At 43.3% G+C, this 21,901-nt stretch overlaps 1 protein-coding gene across 1 annotated transcript in view; it reads right to left on the bottom strand.

Annotated features, from left to right (window-relative positions):
- Positions 1–21,901, bottom strand: part of PIWIL4 (piwi like RNA-mediated gene silencing 4) — a 95,955-nt gene that overhangs the window by 27,020 nt on the left and 47,034 nt on the right. The window contains exons 3-8 of the mRNA XM_081099020.1: positions 10,681–10,806; positions 8,140–8,354; positions 6,392–6,513; positions 4,803–4,883; positions 3,143–3,340; positions 440–551 (exon numbers count right to left, since the gene is read on the bottom strand). Of these exons, the coding sequence (XP_080955146.1) occupies positions 440–551; positions 3,143–3,340; positions 4,803–4,883; positions 6,392–6,513; positions 8,140–8,354; positions 10,681–10,806 (854 nt within the window). The remainder of the gene's footprint in view (positions 1–439; positions 552–3,142; positions 3,341–4,802; positions 4,884–6,391; positions 6,514–8,139; positions 8,355–10,680; positions 10,807–21,901) is intronic.

The raw sequence follows: 21,901 nt of genomic DNA, 5'->3' as shown, positions 1-21,901 counted from the left end.
ACTTATAAGGGCAATTGCTCAGCCTCCAGCAAGAAGGACAATAAAAGACAGGATGAGGGTCTGGGCCAAGCCAAGAGTGACAGGGATGGAGAAGGGACAAGTCAGAGAATCATGCTGGAGGCAGACTCAGCCTGACCATCTGAGGAACCTGTTGGACGTGGAATGACAGAGGGAGAGTTCTCTAAGCCAGTGGTTCTCAACCTTCTGGCCCTTTAAATACAGTCCCTCATGTTGTGACCCAACCATAAAATTATTTTCGTTGCTACTTCATAACTGTAATGTTGCTACTGTTATGAATCATAATGTAAATACCTGATATGCAGGATGGTCTTAGGTGACTCCTGTGAAAGGGTCGTTCGACACCCAAAGGGGTCATCACCCACAGGTTGAGAACCGCTGCGAGATGAGGGAGATGAGGATGACGGGAACAGAGTCCTACCTGCTTGTAGTAGTCCACGTAGGTGATCTCCGTGCCGTCCCGCCTCTGGAAGGAGTGCGTGGGCTTCACCGACCAGTCAATGTCGTCAACGCGATAGGTTCGGTTATTGTATCTGGTAAATGCCAGAAGTCTTAAAATTTATTTCAAATCATGTAATGTAAGCAGCAGTTCCACTACACGTTTAATTCAAAGCATTAGACTCCAGAATTTCACGAATATGAGAGTAACACAAAAATAGTCACTTTAAAACAAGTGATCAGCTCTTATCTGCAAAGAGTAGTAATTAACTCTTCACTCTACAGGGCGATCTCTGTATTCCAACAGAGCTGGTGGAAAACTTGTTAGACCACAAACTATTTTTCTCACTGACAGACACTCTGACTCCCGGTAAATCATTGATAAATGTTGGAAGGCCAACCATTGTTCAAAACTTTCCCATCAGCTTCCAGTGTCACATAGATTTTTTTTGAGCCCCTAAATAACTTTTGTTTTTCTTTTTTTAAAAAATTTCTTAAAATTGATTTGAGAGAGAAAGGAAGGGAGAGGGAGAGAGATAGAAACATCCATGAGAAAGAAACATTGATGGGCTGCCTCCTGCATGCTCCGTACTAGGGCTCGAGCCTGCAACCCACGCAGGATCCCTGACCTGGAATCAAACCTGCAAACTCTTGGTGCATGGGATGATGCTCAACCAACTGAGCCACACTAGCCAGGCCCCAGATAGATTTTCTGTTTAAAGAAACAAACAAACCACCGAAAACACACACACATACACACACACACACACACACACACACACACACACGAAGAGGGTTGATGAACCGCTGGATTCTGGGATGCCGCTCTATCTTCCATCTAGGGTTGGCCCTCGGCAAAAATGCAAAGCAGGTCAGCTATGATCACTCTAAGCTTTTGTCCCCTTCAGGCTGTGTGGCTGGAGTAGCTCCTCCTTACCCTGCCGGGTGACTTTAAATCAGTGAGACAAACCAATCAGGAAGCTCAAGATAGGAGAAGAAGGAGGCCTTCTCACCCCAGGTAGTGTGGAATCTAACCAGTCCCACCTCTAAACCAGAAAAACAAGAGCCTGACTAGGAGGCGGCCAGCAGGTCCTCCACAGGAAGTGTTGTGGATGAGCAACAATATGCAGAGAACTTTTGGGTACTCAGGGAGCTACAGCATCTGCCTGTGTGTGATTCAGTTAAAGGTGTATGAAGGCAAATTATGTACAGGCAAACCTGGAGGCTTGAAAGGTCTCAGCCTTAAAGACATCATACTCTTCTAGAGAAGAGGACATAATATTCTATCCTACACTGTCATTAAATGAAATAAATGACAATGAAGAGGTGGCTATAAGCAGTGTGCTATGAGAGCAGCACAGGGGAGGGCACTGAGGAATTCCAACTGGGCGGACAGGTGTTGGCAGTGACGTTTGAGCTGGGCTTTGTGGAAGTATATTTAAAAGGCAGAATTAGCCTGGCTGGCGTGGCTCAGTGGTTGAGCGTCGTGGTTCCATCCCCGATCAGGACACGTGCCCAGATTGTGGCCTCGGTGCCCAGATTGTGGCCTTGATACCCAGTGTGGGGCATGCAAGAGGCAGCTGATCAATGATTCTCTCTCATCAGTGATTCTCTCTCATCTATCTCTCTCTCCTTCTACCTTTCTCTCTGAAATCAATAAAAATATATTTAAAACAAATAAATAAGAGGCAGAATTAGGGGTAGGGAATCTAGGCGGAGTACAGCGAGAGATAATTCAGGCCCATGTCAGACTGTGGACAGTCCAGAACGCCACTCAAGGAAGTCTGAGCTCTCGACACCTGAGAACAGTCAGGTCTTCTAAACAGATGGTGAACTGATCAGATCTGTGGTCAGGCCAGTACCCTTGAGACAGGCCAGCAAACCAGGACAAGTAGAATAGGGAAACTGAGATAGATTAAACAGCCGAGCAATTTACAGCCACCTATTTTCCCTAACCAAAGACACTTAAGAGTAAATGGTTTACACTTTCCTTCCCAAGCAGAGGGCAAATAGCTTAAATCACCCTGCTCAGGCAGACAGATGGCAGAAATCCAATTAGTGCCATCTGTGACAACCACACCCAAGGACAGATGAAGTTAAGGAAATAAATCTCAGTTTGGTGCATGAGCATCAAGCTGATGAATATTCTATTGAGATCCTCCCCAAGACTTCCTTAAACTCCCAGCCTTTAAAATCCCTCACAAAGGACTCAGGGTGCACTCTCCCTCTGGTAGCATGCCCATGCCTGACCCTTCCCCTCTTCTTTCCTCTCAGACATTCATCTCCTCAACTCTAAGGGACCCCCAGGAGCCTTGCAATGAGGGGAGCAATGGGCCGTGGCAGCTAGTCCCGAGCTAGCCTCTGATCCTGTCTCCAAGACCCCCTTTTCTCTGACTGCTCAGTGAGCCAGAGCAGCCCTGCCCAGGCTCATTTCCCCACCTGTTCTCTCTCCTCTTGCTTCTTCCATCCCAAGCCCACCCCTGTCTCACTGTTCCCAGCTTTAATAAATGCACTCTCAAAAACCACCTGGGCTTGTGTTGGGAAATCCTTCCTGCACAAGGCAAGAACCCACACATGATAAGCTAGCCAGGTCCCTGTCCGGTCACAACGTGATGCTATTCCTGTTCCCAAATACCATAAGTAATTCGTTCTCTGTGGAAAAGGTTATTTGAAAGCAGGCTCTCACCTTGTAAGGACAATGAGCCCAACAAGCTGTTTTTCGCACATCTGGGTGAAGTTGGACATGCCAGTTTGGTAGCAGAGAGCAGTCATGAATTCCAGAACAGTCTCATTCCGCAGGATTTTGTAACTCACATTAGCACTGAACAGGAGCTTGCTTTCAAAGTATGACACAGAAATGGCGAACCCCGGCCAAAGGGACAACCTTAAAAAAAAAATTTAAAAATTGTGATATAAAAAAAACCCCAACACATTTTAAAATGGTGATTTGGCATTCCAATGCTCTAGGTTTTTATGAAATATTTTTTTTCTTTAGTCTAATTTTCTTCCATTTGCTGACTAAAACTTTAGATATTTCCAGCTGGAGTGTCTTTAAACACATATTTAAGGTAAAATATATTCCTGTACAGCAGGGCTTCTCAATCTTGACACTAGTGGTGTTGTGGACTGGATAGGTTTTTGTTAGGGGTCGTTCTGCGCATTGCGGGATGTTAGCATATCCTGGCCTCTGCCCACTAGGTGCCCCCCACATCCTCAGCTGCAACCCAAAATGTCTGTAGACATTGTTACATGTCCCCCAGGGGACAGAACTGCACCTGGCTGCGAACCACAGCATGAAAACGCCTGTGCTCCGAAGAGCACAGTGACTCGGTGGTGAAGACAGTGGAGAGTCTTATAACCAAGGTCAGGAAGTGATAGATACCACGTACAGACACACAAAAGAAACTGCAGCGGAGGCCAGCTCCTCCCCACACTTGTGAACATTCTAGACTGAAGTCTTAAATATGAAAAAGTGACAAAACGGCATGAAAGAGTAAACAAATTTTTTTAAAATCATTTCCGTTTATATTTTGTGTACTTCAGTCGCTGGGATACGAAGCCAGCCTTCACTCACTCCAGCCCAGTACACACTGGACCTGCGAGAATTTCTAATCCAGGTGGAAAGACAAACGCTGGGGATGAACAGCAGGCCTTTTGTAGACCACGCTGCCACTCTGAATTAGCATACAGAAAGGCCCACCTTTTCCTCCGCCTGGCAGACACCCTGCCCGCATTTCCAATCTTTATGTGCTTCCCCCTTTATTTACGTATCTGTCCTGGGCTGCTGGCGGCCTCTGTCATCAGCTTGGCCACATAGTTTGGAGAGCAAAACACCCAGTGAAGACACAGCTGAGCACTTCCTCTGCAGCGTCTACTCCCCAGGTTAGAGTGAACATTCTGCAGGCGTTCCTAACGGTTCTATCCTGCACTGGGGTAGTTGAGTTGACTTGTTTGTCTGACCTCTGCTTACCCGATGATTTCATGTCAACCTCCCGGCCACGCTAACTTCCTGACAGCGAGAAAACAGAACACTAACCATGTGGTAAAGCATAATATAGCTTATTCCCCTGTGACAAGTTATTACTTGTCACACAGAGAGCACTCAGTGTCTGAATTCTTTCTAGGATGTATGATCATGACCTAGCACTCTGATATAAGAAAACTGGCTGCTGGCTTCACGTGACCACTCCCCCATTCTATAAAAAACTTGAAATTAAAAAAAACACACACATTACTTTCCATGCCATGGAGTCTCTCATAGGAGGCATAACAGTATAATATTGCATCGTAAATTATGGTGCTCACATTATAACAATTTCAGAGTAACAGAATATAAATAAACCTACTTGTGCTGGGGAATTTCCACTGGCTCCGAAGGCTTATAGAAGTTCCGTCCAATTTGGTACATGGACAATTTTTTCAAGATCCTGCAAGTATATATATATTTTTTACTCTTTGGTAAACATCAGTGAATAAGAGTGTAATTCTAAGTTTTTTACCCTTCCTGAACATAATGGTAAAAATAGGTAGAAAGTCAAGATCTTTTATAGCCTTGGGAAGTTCAGATACTAAAGTACATATGAGTGTGTACATATAAGAACGATAACTTTATATTTGAGAATGACATATGATTATCTGTCTGGACTTAACTGCAATGGTAAGTATGGGGCCACTGAAACAGTTACGATGCTGGTTCTAACCTTCTGGTTAGCATGGATGGGGTGAGGCAGGCCATATTTGAAGGCTCTTCTGGCCTCCCCCCCGTTTTGAGATGAGAAGGCTGTTTCTAAGGAGGCTGTTCCAGCTGCCCAGGTGCTGCCAAATAACACGGGTGCCTCTTCAGCAACTAATCCTGGTCCCCTCTGGGATCTGCCACATCAACGCTCTGAGGCTGTCTGGCTCATGCGGGAAAGGTAAGGGTTGGAAGTCAGAAACAGGGGCTCCAACTGCGTGATTTTGGTTGTAGATATCACTGAGCCCCAGCCTTCTCATCTGTGAAGTGGGGGTTTTCATAGACCTGCTTCAGGGCACTCGGGTGAGGATCAAGTAAGATCAACTACCAGCGAAAGAGCTTTCTAACTAGACAGCACCTTCAAAATGTCAGCTGACTTAACAGAGTCCCCTCTCAGGAGGGTACACACAAGACTGGCTCCTGAAAGGCATTACACGGCACTGAACTGAAGCCCAGGTAACATCTGAAGATGAGAAGCCTGACGAGAATGAGAAGATAATGTATCCGTGCAGGGGGAGCGCCTTCGTGTGCCCCACTCAGCAAAACCCCAAACCGCCGTCATCGACATCCTGTCTAGATTCAGTGTTGAGCAAAGAGCTCGAATCTTCGGCTAACAGATCACCTGGCTGTCCACACCGGCACCATGGGAAACAGCGGTTCGCCTGCTTTGTGTACCCACGTGCCACCGGGCAAGCTCGCTAACAACATGCATTTTCAGATCCCACTCTGCGCGTCACCAAGCCCCACGCTACCCCCAAATGACTCTGAAGTCAATGATCTGCATCCGTTTGAAGGACTGAGCAGCTTAGCCATCGCCTCCCTTCTGCCTGAGAGAGAGAGCAGATGGCAATGCTCTTTTATCAACTAGGAGAAAAACAACCCTTCGGTACTAACCCAGACATACACAACTTTTAAGAGGAGGAGGTAGAGGGTCCAGAACAGGAAGAGAAGGGGAAAGGCACCCTCCCTGCTACCATGGGACATCACAACCCTGGAGTTCTGTCTCAACTCAGGGAACACTGGACAACAGCTAGGAATGCCAGTTAGCCAGAGACACGAATACGTGAAGGCACATGGGAAATGGCTCCAAGGATGGCGTTGTGGCTGGCAGATTGCCTACAAAATGGTTGATAACCTTAACACCCAGGCTCCGTGCTGAAAGGCATCAGCCTGAATTAAATTCCCATTTAAGGCAACATTTACTTTTTGAAGATGATGCTGAAGACCTGGATGCACACGGGGGAGCTTGCCGGCAGCTCCCCGGTCAGAGTGACAGTCATCTTTACGGTCTCGCCTCTTCGAGTTTCACTTGACAATTCTGTGACCTGGGAAAAGAAGTACTTCATACGCACGCCACCGAATATCCCCACGTGTGCAATGCGGCTGTGATGAAGCCGCCGCAGCTTAACACAGGTTAGCAAGAACACAGCTGCAGTTTGCCTTCTGAGTAATAATGTCATCAACACGTTATGTCTGAAGGGGTTATTGTCTCTGTATCTTGCTAATTCTAGAAACGCAACACGTCTCACTACTCTGTAACTTCTTAACGGAGAATCAAAACCAGGCTCAGCGTTCAAAGATTCTATCCAAAGTGAATTCCAGGGTAGTGGCTCTTGACTTTTTTGGGGGGTGCAGGTGGAGGTGGGAGAATGATTAGGTCACAAATTAAGAGTCTGATAAAAATCACAGTCATTCTTCCAAGAAAGTGCCACACATGTATATACCACAGTGATGTACATAATGTATCCGTTTTCAGGGAGTTCATGGATCTCAGAGTACCGCCTCTCAAAAGTTTATTCATAAAAGAAAAGAGCAGAGAGGAAGAGAGGAAAAAAGCGAAGGACAGGATAGACAAGAGGGGCAGTAAATGTGGGGAAAGAGAAGAAAGTGGTGGAAACTTAAATAGACTAGAAATCTGATTTTGTTGATTTTGAAAGGTCTAGAGAAATCCCTAGGGCTCTAATAATCTGGAACAATGTTCTAACACTAAAATGAATGCATGAATAGGTTTCTACATCAGCTGTCCAACTAAAGTTAAAGTCCCTAAAACTAGACAGAGCTCTGTACAGATTTTAGGAATAAAAGAATAAACACACACAGAGAGAATAAACAAATCAGTCAACACAAATCAATGATTAAGGATTTTTCAGAAGGGTAAGCAATTGGAAGAGGTCAATTCACTTGTAAGCATGTATGTATTTTGCCCTAACTTTCTATAGTTAAAGTGTAGTTTTAACCACTTTTAGGTTGAACCAAGAATGTAGGGTAGGCATGGCTCATTGCGTGGAAACAAAGAAAAGCAGGTTCTTTCCCAGGAGCTGAAATGTTTCATCGAGAGGACTTCTTGCTTCAGATAAAATTGCAGAGAAAGCAGAGGTGGGGAGCTGCAGAAAGAGCTCACCCACGTGTGGGAGAAGTCTAGCAGCCAGCAGAGCTGAGGGGCTCCCACTGCCGCAGGGTTCAGGATTAAGAATGAAGACAGCGAAGGATGGTGACCTGGGTGCGTGGCTAGGATGGAGGGGCAGCAGATGGTTTCCCTATTAAAGCATACCTTTAAGAGTGACACCAATGACTCATATTTCACATCATGGGACAAGCCATGAAATAAATTACAGTTTTAGAATCAGAGATTGATGTAACGTTATTAGGATACATGAGCACAACTGTGCAGGAGCAAAAAAAGATAGTAAATTTAAAGCCCTGAAGCCATAGGCCAAATGGTGTTTCTTACAGCCTTGCCTATTTGGGGAAAAGTTTTAAGAGGATGCCTATTTCACCAGACCGGTGTGGCTCAGTCTTTTTGCTCTTGGCCATGGGAACAGGAAAGAAGAAAGGAGTGAAACCCTTATTCCAACTGTCAGGAAAATCAGCTGACCTCATAAATATAGATGGATGAGCATTAGTATATGTGCATGTGTGTGTGTATGTATTACAAAGTAACCATACTGTACCCTTTCTTCTAGCTTTTCTGAGAGAAAAAGGATGACACCATCAAATGCCTTTGCTTTGTTGGAAAGTTCCTTCTGACTATACAGCAAAGCAATTCTCATGCTTCTAGATTCCAAATCCGGCATATATGTCACATGATACTGGTACAGCTTCCAGTCCTGGGGCAAATCTAAGCTAAAAAGATTTGTGACCAGTTTCACAGGTATTCCACTGGAACCTGAGGAAAAACACATAAAAAACATTTTATAACAAAATAAAACAAAAAAATATCACCAAGCTGAGATTAATCACATCATTTAAAGATGTATTTGCATATGCATAGCTGTTTCTGTAAAGCCAGGATTCTTGCTCGGGTGACACAAGATAAGCTAATCACCTGCAGCCTGATAGCATTTATGGAGTCCTATAAACATAAGTTTTGGGAATTAAAAAGGGATTCTGAGTTAAAAATGAGTTAAAACAAGTCTCATAAGAACATGCAAGCAGAGCGGACATTCCTGTCCCTGGGAGAACAGAAGCATCTGAATTCAGCTACCCTCGAAGTCCTTCCAAAGCCCTGATTCAGTGCAATTCAAATCAGGTCGACTGCTATTTTAGGATGCTGCTCTGGAATTATGCTGCTCTCAAATGGGGAAGACAGTGTTCCGTTCTTACCACGAATACAACCCCCAACCTCTTGGAAATCCAGGTAATCAAGTTAACCATACTTCTGGAAGTTCTCCAACAGTTCAATCAGTGGCTAGACCAGTGATGGCGAACCTTTTGAGCTCGGCGTGTCAGCATTTTGAAAAACCCTAACTTAACTCTGGTGCCGTGTCACATATAGAAATTTTTTGATATTTGCAATCATAGTAAAACAAAGATTTATATTTTTGATATTTATTTTATATATTTAAATGCCATTTAACAAAGAAAAATCAACCAAAAAAATGAGTTCGTGTGTCACCGCTGACACGCGTGTCATAGGTTCGCCATCACTGGGCTAGATGCTCTGCAAATCCCAGAGAAGGCCCTCGGAGACTGAGGGCAGGAAGCGTTGTATCGAATGGGCACTATTTCGTTTTTCTCATGGAGGAAGGGGAAACATGAGCCCCCATGGTGGTAAGAAAGAAAAAGTAAAATGTGTGTTTCAGTATTTCCTCAGCTTCTGCCTGTGGCATAAATCTGTTAGGAGCAAGGGATTATTGTGTTATTTTAATTAAACAAAAGCTTCCTTTTGTTCTTCCAGATCCTGAGGAAATGATAACATATTTTAGCTGCTCATATTAATGGACAAAGAGACGTCATCCTAGAATGTCAAAGCTGGCAAGGTGCTTTGAGGTCATCTACACCACTACTTGCAAACTAATCATGAGCTGTTCGTGCTGCAGCTATGAAAGCTCATGGGCAAACCCCCGCGTCTTCTGAAAGGACTAGAACACAACAGAAGCGGAGTGCCTTGCACGTAGTTGGGACAAGCACTGGTTCACGAAACTTTGTTTCAATTATATGTGTGCACTTCTGGATAACCATACTAGTACATGCATTTCTTAGTTTGTTGCATGGTTTTAAAAAGTCTGAAAAAGGCCCTAGTCCGTTTGGCTCAGAGGAAAAGAGCGTCTGCCTGCAGCCTGAAGGGTTCTGGGTTCGATTTTGATCAAGGGCACATGCCTGGGTCTCAGGCTTGACCCCCAGTAGGGGTGTGCAGGAGGCAGCCAACCAACGATTCTCTCTCATTGTTGATGTTTCTATCTCTCCCTCTCCCTTCCTCCCTGAAATTAATAAAGAAATATATTTTTTAGAAAACAGTCTGCATCAAGGAGTCTTAACTTTTGGGAAGGAGTCACAAAGCCTTTGGAGAATCCAATGAAAACAACAGACCTATTTCCCTGAAAATGCATATGCCCACAATTCTGGGGCAATTTCTGGGATAAGAATTCCAGAAATAGGCAACACTTGACTTTTTCAGCTCAAGTCCAGAAACGTTATTATTCTTGCACAGGAAAAGGGCTGGGAAAGAGACAAAACATCTTTTTAACTCCTATCCCAGTTGTAAGGAGAAAATCTTTTCCACAAGTGAAATGTCACTTTGGGGAAAATATTACTATTTCTATTAATAAAAGAGAGAATGGAGACTAAAACAACTGGTATCTAGATAATACCTTGAATATAGCAGATGTTCAATAAGTATCTTTTAAGTTAACATATGAACTTATTTATTTTATTTTATTAAATATGTTTCTTTATTGATTTCAGAGAGGAAGGAAGAGGGAGAGATAGAAACATCAATGATGAGAGAGAGAATCATTGATTGGCTGCCTTCTGCGCACCCCCCCCCCCGCACCCTCCCCCCTATCCCCCGCCAACTGAGGATCGAGCCCGCAACCCAGGAATGTGCCCTTGACTGGAATCGAACCTGGGACCCTTCAGTCCAAAGGCCAACACTCTATCCACTGAGCCAAACCGGCTAAGGCTGAACTTATTTATTTTAGATCTAAAAATTAAAATTCCTTAAGCAAAATTTGGTGACATTTAAAAAAATAAGTCACATGAAGACTAGGTACCTGTTTTGCTGTCTCTCACATGGGCCAGTTTCTCTCTGGTACAGACCCCCAAATCCATGACATCCGGGAAGATTTTCCCTCCTCTTTTCATGAGAGAACATTCAGCATTACCAGAAGATACGACATCTTTACCTAAAATATGAAGAGAATGCCATAAAAAGTCATATTTTTTTAGTGATATTGTTTGTAGCTACTATATAAAAAAAGGCATCTACAACTAAAACTCAGATTTTTGTGGTTTTTAATAAAATCGGCCAAGAATGCCCAAAACAATCATGACTATACAGAAGTCTTCAGCATAAAAATTAAAAATTGGGGACACCTGGCATGTTTTGTTAGAAATAACAGACCCTGAGTTAGTCCTACCTCATAATATTTTGGTCTGCTCTGATTCCCCTCGTGGCTAAGCTCTATCTCCCCGCGTCCCACTCCACGCCCACTGATGCTGTCCCTCCTTCAGCGCGTGTGTAACACCCAAAGCCCAAGACTGTCCACACCAACTTCTGCACAGACGGGGGCGGAAGCTCTCAGCGTTCCCAATCACAAGCAGAGAAATGCCCAGGACACTGCCATCAGTTTTTATGCCAGATCATTTCCTGGGGAATGCAAGCCAACATTTCATTCACCTTTGGGCATATTCCTCACAGTCAGGTTCTGGGAAATATAAAATTAAAACCCAATGACTATTTTTGTTAAAATGAGTACAAAGAGGTGTTGATTTTTAGATATTACTTGAGCTTTCTGGAGATAGCATGAAAATATAAAAATAAAGACTATTCTCACAAAGCGATATGACTCATAGTGTGACAAATCTCTGACTTGACCACCAGCCTTTGATAGTATAACTCAGTGGTCGGCAAACTGCGGCTCGCGAGCCACATGCGGCTCTTTGGCCCCTTGAGTGTGGCTCTTCCTAAGCCTTAGGAGTACCCTAATTAAGTTAATAACAATGTACCTACCTATACAGTTTAAGTTTAAAAAATTGGGCTCTCAAAAGAAATTTCCATCGTTGCACTGTTGATATTTGGCTCTGTGGACTAATGAGTTTGCCGACCACCGGTATAACTAAATGCAATACCCCAAACAGCACCATCCCCTGCTCCAACGTGTGGTCCATTCCTTTCTCAGTGGAGTCTGAGTCTACCCGGAAAAATATCAAAATTTATTTATTTTTTTAAAGATTATCCCCACTAGATTATCCATAGCATTCACTGATCATGGTTTCAAAAGATATTGGGTGGTTTCTAAAAATTCAATCTACCGCAGACTATCAGTTGCCAGGGGTGAAGGGGAGAGGGGAATGGGGAATTCATGAGTACAGAGTTTCAGTTTTGCACGATGAAGAACATCCTAGAGATGGATGGTGCGATGGCTGCCACTGGACTGTACAATTAAAAATGGTCAAAATGCTTAATTTTGCATTATGTATATTTTACCACCATTTAAATAAATAAAAATGCAATCTGCCCTCAAAAGATGAAGGGTTTGCATCACTTGGTAGTCACAAGAATGTGCGGCAGGCATGGAGAGAAAGCCCCGAAGAGCAGTTGGGGTAGGTTGGGATGGTGGCAGCAGCACTGCCTGAGAGCAGGTCTTCTGAGGGACCACGTGCACTTCTGTGGGTCCAAACCACAAAGGGCACTTGAGCAGGGCTAGGAAACCTGGCAGAGAACAAGAGAACCAGGCACAACATGGGTGGCACGGCCGATGGTCCTAAGAGTCTAGAACCAGGGATGGGCAAACTTTTTGACTCGAGGGCCACAATGGGTTCTTAAACTGGACCGGAGGGCCGGAACAAAAGCATGGATGGAGTGTTTGTGTGAACTAATATAAATTCAAAGTAAACATCATTACACAAAAGGGTACGGTCTTTTTTTTCAATAGTTTTATTCATTTCAAACGGGCCGGATCCGGCCCTCGGGCCGTAGTTTGCCCACGGTTGGTCTAGGACAGTGGTTCTCAACCTTCCGGCCCTTTAAATACAGTTCCTCATGTTGTGACCCAACCATAAAATTATTTTCATTGCTACTTCATAACTGTAATGTTGCTACTATTATGAATCGTAATATAAATATCTGATATGCAGGATGGTCTTAGGAGACCCCTGTGAAAGGGTCGTTCGACCGCCAAAGGGGTAAGTGCTTAGCATGTACATGGATGGTTATTAGCAATTAACCACTTAACTTCAAGGCCAGAGCAAGGGAGATGGCTAATAGACTGCAGCAGTGGTTATGAGCTGAATTGTGTATCCCCAAGTCCTAACCCCTAATATTTCAGAATGTAACTGTATTTGGAGACAGGGTTTTTTTAAGAGGTAGTTAAGTTAAAATGAGCTCATTAGGATGAACCCTAATCCAGTTAGACTGGTGTCCTTATAAGAAGGGATTAGGACACAGACAAGGACAGTGGGAAGGCTATGTGAAAACACAGAGAAGACAGCCCAGCCATCTAAGCCAAGGAGAGAGGCCTCAGAAGAAAGCAACCCTGCAAAAACCTTGATTTTGGGCTTCCAGCCTCCAGAATTATGAAATGGTACATTTCTATTATTTAACCCACCCAGTTTGTGGTACTTTGTCATGGCAACCTGGAGCATGCCAACTCACACCGTGTGACAGCAGCTACCTGGAACAGCATGTTGACAAGTATCCTGAGGCCAAATCTGAATTTGCAGGGAAGAGAGCCACCATCGAGTGGTGACATCTTCCACGGGTGGGGAAGGAAGAAGAGCAGTGGCAGCGGGCACTTGCGGTTTCCACTATCCTTGCAAACTGACATGTACATGTCGTAAAGAATTTTTTTAAAATTTGTGAAAAATTATTCAGTGGACAGACAGAATCTGAAAACTAGCATCCTGATGTCTGTAGGTATCTGGCTGCTAAGCCCGGTCCGCAAATTCAGCGGCAAACTCTGCTTGGGACTCCCAAAGAAACACAACAAACACAGGGGATCCTTCCAGAAAAGGTGAACGGGACGCTCACGAAGAGACCCTGCTGCGGTGAGGCACGGGAGACTCGCTCCTATTCCCGTCAGACGGAGCGGAACTGAGTGGAACAGAATACTGCACTTACATTGCTGTGAAATCCTACTCGTTTCCTCCAAGCCGTTGTTGGACGATGCTTCATTGTCACTAAGATCAGCAGAGACGGGCTAACATGGGCCAAAAACAACGTTTGGTCATATTTGAGATATTAACTCATTAACCAAAAAGTTATGACAAAAATAAGAACTCTCTATGTCCTCAGTCATTAGTCAGCATGAGCTTAATGTCAACAGGTAAAATGCTTGAGAGATGATTCTAGAAATTGCCCCCTCTAAAAGAAAGGATAAGGACAAGCTATAGTACTCCCCATTCATCAACGTTTAGTACCAATTGTGAACCAGAAACAGCTTTTGGACGCTGGAGGTGTAAAGAAGTAGAGAAGAGACCCCTGAGTCAGGGAGCTAATCAGGGGGGAGGTGGTACCCATGAGCACCACCTCGTGCTTCCACGGCTGTGGGCCTCCAAGGTGAGCATGTTTATAGCAAGAAAATAAATTGAGCTGGGGCAGCTCGCTCACCAGCTCAGGTGATGACCATCGTGAATAAACTTTTCCAAATTAGTTCATAAAATGGGTGAAGGGAACCATTCATAGTTTCTCTCTTAAAAAATATTCTCTTTTTCACAGTAACAGCTTCTCTTTGCCCAAAAAGAAATGTATCTCGGCCTGCTAAAACACGTAGGAAGTCAAGGGAAGCCCTTTTCGTGAGAGTAAAGGCATAACCAGACTACTCACTTGAAAATGTTTGAGTACGGCCTAAGAGATTGCTCCAAATACGAAAAGTATGTAGTAACATCACTCAGGAGTTGCTGATTTACTGGTCGGTTCATTCTAGCTGCCTAAGTCAAGCAAGGAGCCCTCCCCAAGGAGGCTGCTCAAGAAACAATGGTTAAACCAAAACCACACCTAGGCGTAAGATCTCTTATTTTTATAAATGAATTAACAAGAGGAATCATATTAGATTACACGCCATATCATGGCACCACTGAAGGCACAGCCAATTTTACCAAAAGACTTAATCCCAAATCAAGTAATTTAAAATTCAGAAAACGGCCAAGGACGCCATGCTTGCCTCCAATTTTTAGTCCTCTCCACTGGCCAAAATACCGACGTTAATATCTTACTGAGCTAAGACCCCAAAGGAAAAAAATTGAGAAGCCCTGGAAAGACTCAACGTTGAGAAAGGAGATAACCCGCTACTTCCCAGGAGGGAAGAAGACGCGTCCATGAAGAAGACAGAGAAGAGAGAGCAAGACAATGCCAGGTAAGCCTGTACACACCGTGGGGGGGGCCTGGAGGCACCCCACTGCCGCGGCACTGGGGCTGCGGGTGATGCCTCGCGCCCTAACGCGGGCACGTCCCGTCATGTTCCGGGTGAGCCTAAGGTGACTTCCAAGGCAGCAACGCTTCAATTAGGGTCTTTCTCCCCCTTGGCATCCACAGGGCAGGGCTGCGACCATGGGCGGTGGGGGTGGTGGGTCTCTGCGTAGGTGGAGGGAGCATGCACAACACGTGGGGTTCCGGCACAGTGAGGGTGGAGCAGCGTGTGGGGGTGGAGCAGCGTGCGGGGGGTGGAGCAGTGGGGGCGCAGAGGGGTCTGGGGTGAGGGGAGGCAGCTCTTGGGGTAGGGGAAGAAGCACACAGTTGAAGGGCTGTAGCACAGGGGAGGTAAGAGGGGAGGGCTTGGACCCTGACTTTCACTTTCTTTCATCATTCCCCCCAAAATCTGGCATTATCCAGTTCTCTAGCTTTTGCCCATCTTGTGTGTGTAAGGTTGCAGCACACTGTTACGTTGTTCAGTGTGTATTTTCTGCTTGCACCTGCGGGATAGCTGTGACGTTTTCCCTTCTGTCCAGTGTTCACATACATTGATGTTTTTAAAACTGGGCTTCTCATGTTTTCCCTTGTGATTTGGGAGAGATTTTATCTGTTTTCTTTTTCTCTCTTTTTTAAAATCCTCACGTGAGGATATTTTTCCATTGATTTTTAGAAAGAGTGGAAGGGAGGGGAAGAGACAGAAAGAGAGAGAGAGAGAGATTGGTTGCCTCCTGCACACACCCGGACCAGGGCCAGGGATTCAGCCTGCAAACGAGGTAGGTACCCTTGACCAGAATGGAACCTGGGACCCTTCAGTCTACAGGCCAATGCTCTATCCACTGAGCTAAACCGGCTAGGGCTCTTTTTTCTTTTTAACATTGCAAATGTCTACTCCCAATCTATCACTTGCTAATTTTGACCATAAAATCCTTTATCCAACCAAAATCCTTAATTTTCACAGAGTCAAATTTACCATTTTTAATTTTATGCTTTATAGGTCTTTATGAAAGAAAATTTTTCCTGCCCTAAGTTTACAAAAACATTGTATGACATTAAATGTCTCATACCCTTTAAGAATACACACACACACACACACACACACGAACATACGTATGCATATGATGTGAGGAGGGATCTAATTTTACCTCTTTAAAGTGAGCCATTTCCTCCCTGCCATCATCTATTAAACAGTATACTTTCTGTAATGGTTTGTGACAAATTCCTATACATACCAAGATCTGGTCTGTGCCTTCCATTTCTGCTCTGCACCAGTACTTTACCACTTTTTAACATGATTTCTTTATAATATTCATAAAACCTGGCAGAGTGAGTCTTTTTCCCCCATTATTTTTTAAAATAAATTTGTCAAGCTTCTTTTAAAATCCTGCTCTATTTTTTTTTAATTTTTTTTTTACAGAGAGGAAGGGAGAGAGAGTTAGAAACATCGATGAGAGAGAAACATCGATCAGCTGCCTCCTGCACACCCCCTACTGGGGATGTGCCCGCAACCAAGGTACATGCCCTTGACCGGAATCGAACCTGGGACCCTTGAGTCTGCAGGCCAATGCTCTATCCACTGAGCCAAACCGTCAGGGCATTGCTCTATTTTTAATTGGCATTGTATGGAATCTATAAATTAATTTAGAAAGAACTGTCATCCTTACAATTTCTCCATTTATTCAAGTTCTCTTTAATAGCATTTAATTTTTTTTCATAAAAGTCTTGTGTATTATTTAATTTCTGGAAATTTTATCGTTTTTGCTATTACTGTGAACTAGATCTTGTTTTCATTATATTTACTTACTAGTTATTTGTATAGACACATTGTATTGATTTTTGTATGTTGATATTGTTTATCAAGTTTGCTGAACTCCTTCATTCTTATAGCTTGTCTTTTGATTTCATTGAGTTTGAATGTAGATGATCAGATCATCTATAAATAATAATTTGGGCCCTGGCTGGGTAGGGCAGTTGGTTAGTGTGTTGTCCTGATATGCCAAGGTTGTGGGTTCGATCCCCAGTCAGGGCACATACAAAAGTCAACCAATGCATAAGTGGAACAACAAATTGGTGTTTTTCTCTCCCTCCCTCTCTAAAAAAAACACTAAATAAATAAATAAGAACCTTACCTTTTTTTAAAAAAAAATCATTTTATCTCATCCTTTCTTATTCTTATTTTTCTTATCATGTTGGTCAAGTTTTCCTGTACAATGTTGAAAGTTGCTGTGGTAGCTGGCATTCCTGTCTTCTTCCTGATTCCAAAGGAACTGTTTTGTTTGACGTTTGCTGTGAATATCTGGTTTACAGTGTTTATTATTTTAAGGAAGCTCCCCTCTATTCCTCGTTTTCGAAGATGATTTTAATCATAAGTATGTGTAGAACTTAATTAACTGTGTGGGTCTAACAAAAAGGTTGTGCTGAGGTTATAAAGGCACACTACAGACAGTTCATGAGAGTATTTGGGGTCCATAAGAAGGGGCAATAAGTGGGCAAAATGTGGTAGATACAGAGAGTGGAATACTAGGGCAACAGTCACAAGGGATGACTTAGAGATACATTCAGCAACAAGAATAGCTCTTCAACACATTGTGTTGGATGAAGAAAAAGCAAGAAAGGATTGAGATCTATACTATGGCAAAATATTACGTAAATTTTTAAAACTTAGGAACACATGTAACTGGGTATGTACTAATTTTTCTCAAGTAAACATACATTCAAGGATATCCTACAGACAATTGAGTACCAATAGAAGGAAGAAAAATAAGAGTGGGAATGAGAGAAGGGAAAGGGAAAGCAAAATATAATACAGTATAAATAGAACATGCACAGACCCATGAGACTAGTGTACCGTGAACTGAAGAATGTGATTCATTTAACTTCCTGGTTTTAGACCCTAAAATGAAATAAATATAATAGCTAATGTTTACTGAATACCTAGAGTATGCCTGGCTCTGGGGCAAACATGAATGTCCCCATTTTACAGTTGAGGTGTTACAGCTTTGTGTGGCAGAGCTGGGATTCCAACTCAGGTCTGTCTACGTGTAAAGCCCACACCATACCCCTTGTCTCCCTCCAAGAAGGTGATATGCCTTACTTCAGGTACTGGCCAAATGCTGTGTTCTATACCTTGCTCTGCCTTCTGTTTAGTCCCCATCAGAAATTCTTTTATCAGGTTCTCCTGGGAAACCATTGACCCTGAGGGCTGACAAATGCAAAAAGTACTGATGGCCTTGGGCAGAGGTGCCCAGTCTTGGACTTGGCTGAGTGAAGCTGCTGGGGTCCAACCCCAGCAGGTCCAGGGGTCCCCAAAGGTGTGGACGGAGTCGGCGAAGAAGGAATGACACAGAGACAGCGTTCAGTTGCTCAGCAGCCTAGCCAGGATCTCTAGCCAAGTTCTGGTCAGGATCTCCTGCGAAGTTCTGGTTAGGATCTCCAGCCAGGTTCTGTGTCCATATTCTCTTGCTAGGTTCTCCAGCCAGGTTCTGTCCAGGTTCTCCAGCCAGGTTCAGTCACCAGGTTCTAGTCAGGTTCTCTTGCCATGTTCTATCCAGGTTCTGTAGCCAGGTTCTGTCTCTAGGTTCTTCAGCCAGGTTCTCTCGCTAGGTTCTGTCTCCAGGTTCTGTGGCCAGTTTCTGTCCAGGATCTTTTGCCATGTTCTCTTGCTAGGTTCTGTCTCTAGGTTCTGTCTCCAGTTTCTGTCCAGGATCTTTTGCCATGTTCTCTCCAGCGAAGTTCTTCTGTCTCTAGGTTCTGTGTAGGTTCTGTGTCTAGGTTCTGTGTCTAGGTTCTGTGTCTTGTTGTCTTGTTACATCTGTATTTATACCAGTTGATTCCAATCCTATCAATCAGGTTTAGCCTGATACTATGGTAATACTAGGCAAAGTTCCTGGGACTCAGTGGAGCTTAGTCATTGAGGGAGAATTTCCTTGGAAGGGTGAGTGAGGAGAGCAGTGGGTGAGGCTCTGTCAATACACCCCAGCCCCAACAGGGCTGCTCTGCTTTAATTTGTTTCATGTATTGAGGTTCTACGTACAATTTTGTTTGAAAATTAGATTTTGCTCCTGAAAAAAGGTTTGAAAGCCATCCATAAAGGCTTTTCCCTTACTTTACGGAAAGAAACTACCTAAACAATCCTATACAACACTGAGAGATTTAGTGTGGCGATACTCCATCCACCTGAACTCAGTGCACAATGAAAGCAATAGTCTTCGACTCCAAGAGAATCAGCCCTAGCTCAGCAATGATGAGCTGTGTGACTTTAACCCTGTAGCACAGCCTCTTTGTCACCTATAACATGGGGATCATAAAACTTAACTCACAGGGAGAGTTGGGATTGGAAAATGAGATAACGTATGTGAGGAACTAGCCAGTTTAGATAGCAGGTCCAATAAAGTTTATCTTTACTCTGTGCTCCCTATTCCCCTGAGGGGGGCCCCATGGACTTGCCCTGTTAAAGGAACTTCTTTCCTACCCTATGGTTCAAAACCCATTTTCTCCTATTTGAGCCCCAGCAATGATAAAAAATGTTGGATATCATTCTGAACAATGCGTCCTCGTGTGTTAGAGAAAATTATTTTATTTATTTGGTTACTTATTTGTTTTCTGTTCCTTCCATATGGTTCCACCATGAGGACCTGAACTTTGTGGGTTTGCTGCTTATCCCCAGTAACTAACAGGGGCCCAGGACTTGGCAAAGTATTTGTTGGATGATTGAAGATGCTTAAAGACCATGAGGAAATTCCCATTAGTTTTTTCTTCTCTGCCTTATATTGTCCTATCATTTCATACTTTTCCATAAAGAAATTTCAGGACAACTCTGTAATCATCTTTTCTAAATGACTCAGCAATTTTAGCAATTATGAGAGCAAAATACAAAATCAGTATTTCGATGCTTTATAATACACAGAAGTAAACTTTAATCTTACTTACTAAGTGCAACTTGCTCACTGCTTAGAGTTTAGGCTGTAGACTAATATACTTAATAAATAAAGCAAGATATTATAACCATAATCCCAAGAGAATGCAAATGGAATTTCAGGCAGAATGGCAGGTTGCTAAAGTTGATGTCTAAATAATTGTGGTTTATGGTATAGGCTACATGCATATAGAATTACTAGGCAAAAAAAGGGCCTTAATAAATCTTTCAAGAGGGAACAGAATATTACTGATTTCCAAGAATGCCATGTAATACTTTTGATTCTCTTATTATAAAACAATTTTTTTTATATTTTTTATTGATTTTTCACAGAGAGGAAGGGAGAGAGATAGAGAGCCAGAAACATCGATGAGAGAGAAACATCGATCAGCTGCCTCCTGCACATCTCCCACTGGGGATGTGCCCGCAACCCAGGTACATGCCCTTGACCGGAATCAAACCTGGGACCTTTCAGTCCGCAGGCCAACGCTCTATCCACTGAGCCAAACCGGTTTCGGCTATAAAACAATTTTTAAAAGTTTAGAATTTTATTAGTCATTCGAGTACTCCTGGTAAAGTGGTTTCAAATGAAATAGGCAGAGATAATGGTAAAGACACTTTTTTTTCTTCAAGGGGAATATATCTGTTAAGACTAGGGGAAAGAATAAATATAATGCAGAAAAGTATTAAAAAAAAAAGGAGAAATTGATTATTTAAAAATCTGTTTTTTATTTCAGAGTGAGGAAGGGAGAGGAAGAAAGGGCCAGAAACATCAATGATGAGAGGGAATCATTGATCGGCTGCCGCCTGCACATCCCAACTGGGGATCAAACCCACAACCCAGGCATGTGCCCTGACTGGGAATCAAACTGTGACCTCTTGGTTAATGTGTCAACACTCAACCACTGAGCTAAGCGATTTTTGATTTTTTAAATATATTTTTATTGCTTTCAGAGAGGAAGTGAGAGTGAGGGAGAGATAGAAACATCAATGATGAGAGAATCATTGATCGGCTGACTCCTGCACGCCCCCTACTGGGACCATGCCCGCAACCCAGGCATGTGCCCTTGACAGAATTGAACCTGGGATCCTTCAGTCCGCAGGCCAACGCTCTGTCCGCTGAGCCAAACCAGCAAGGGCAAGCTGGGCGATTTTTAAAATTGGACACTTTTTAAATGGCATCTAAATCATGTGAGCATTTCTTGTTTAATTATGGATGAAGCATGATAAATAGATGCTCACTTAAAAGTGTAACAGAAAATACTGAGGGCAAAGTGTTTGTGTACTGAAAACACAAATAGATAAATGGCTAAGTGGAAATAAAGAGGAACTTTGTAGTCAGTCTTACTGACTTACTTACAGGTTGAGAATGAGAGAGCGAAACTGCCTGTGCTACTATGAATTAATCATCCTAATCTCATTTCAATCCTTTTCTATGAAAGAATTACAGGACTTGCCTGTTATTTGTATGGGGTAGTCTACTCTGGGCTTCCTAACTATCCTGCCCAAATCAGCAGTATTAACTTAAAACCAAGAATAGCACTACGCAGAGTTGACCTATTGGCCTTTTAGTGTCCTGGATACCAAACCAAGCATGTCAAACTCAAAGACTAACGTGGGCCAAATAAATGAGGCATGCGGCCTGTGGGCTGCATGTTTGACATGCTTGCCTTAAACCATTTCCTTTCCAGTACATCAAGTAAAAAGGACAGTATTGTCATATATTTAAAGAACAATATAGAAGAAGAAGAATGTGGCAGTAGCATCTAAGTCAACAATAAAATAACAATTTCTTCTTATTCCTTAGGACATAAAAACCTGAGAAAATATGGTTAAGTTGCACAGTTCGAGATATAAACTTAAATAACCAAATTCTTACCATATGGGTTCTGCAATGGCTTTCATTGCTATTTACCTAAAGGAGTTAAAACTTCCCACATGTAAACCTGCA

Source organism: Myotis nattereri (genome assembly GCF_964212035.1).
Source record: "Myotis nattereri genome assembly, chromosome: 9".
NCBI classification, from domain to species: domain Eukaryota; kingdom Metazoa; phylum Chordata; class Mammalia; order Chiroptera; family Vespertilionidae; genus Myotis; species Myotis nattereri.
Note: the sequence above shows the minus strand (reverse complement) of the source record. Positions and strands in the feature narration are given on the sequence as shown.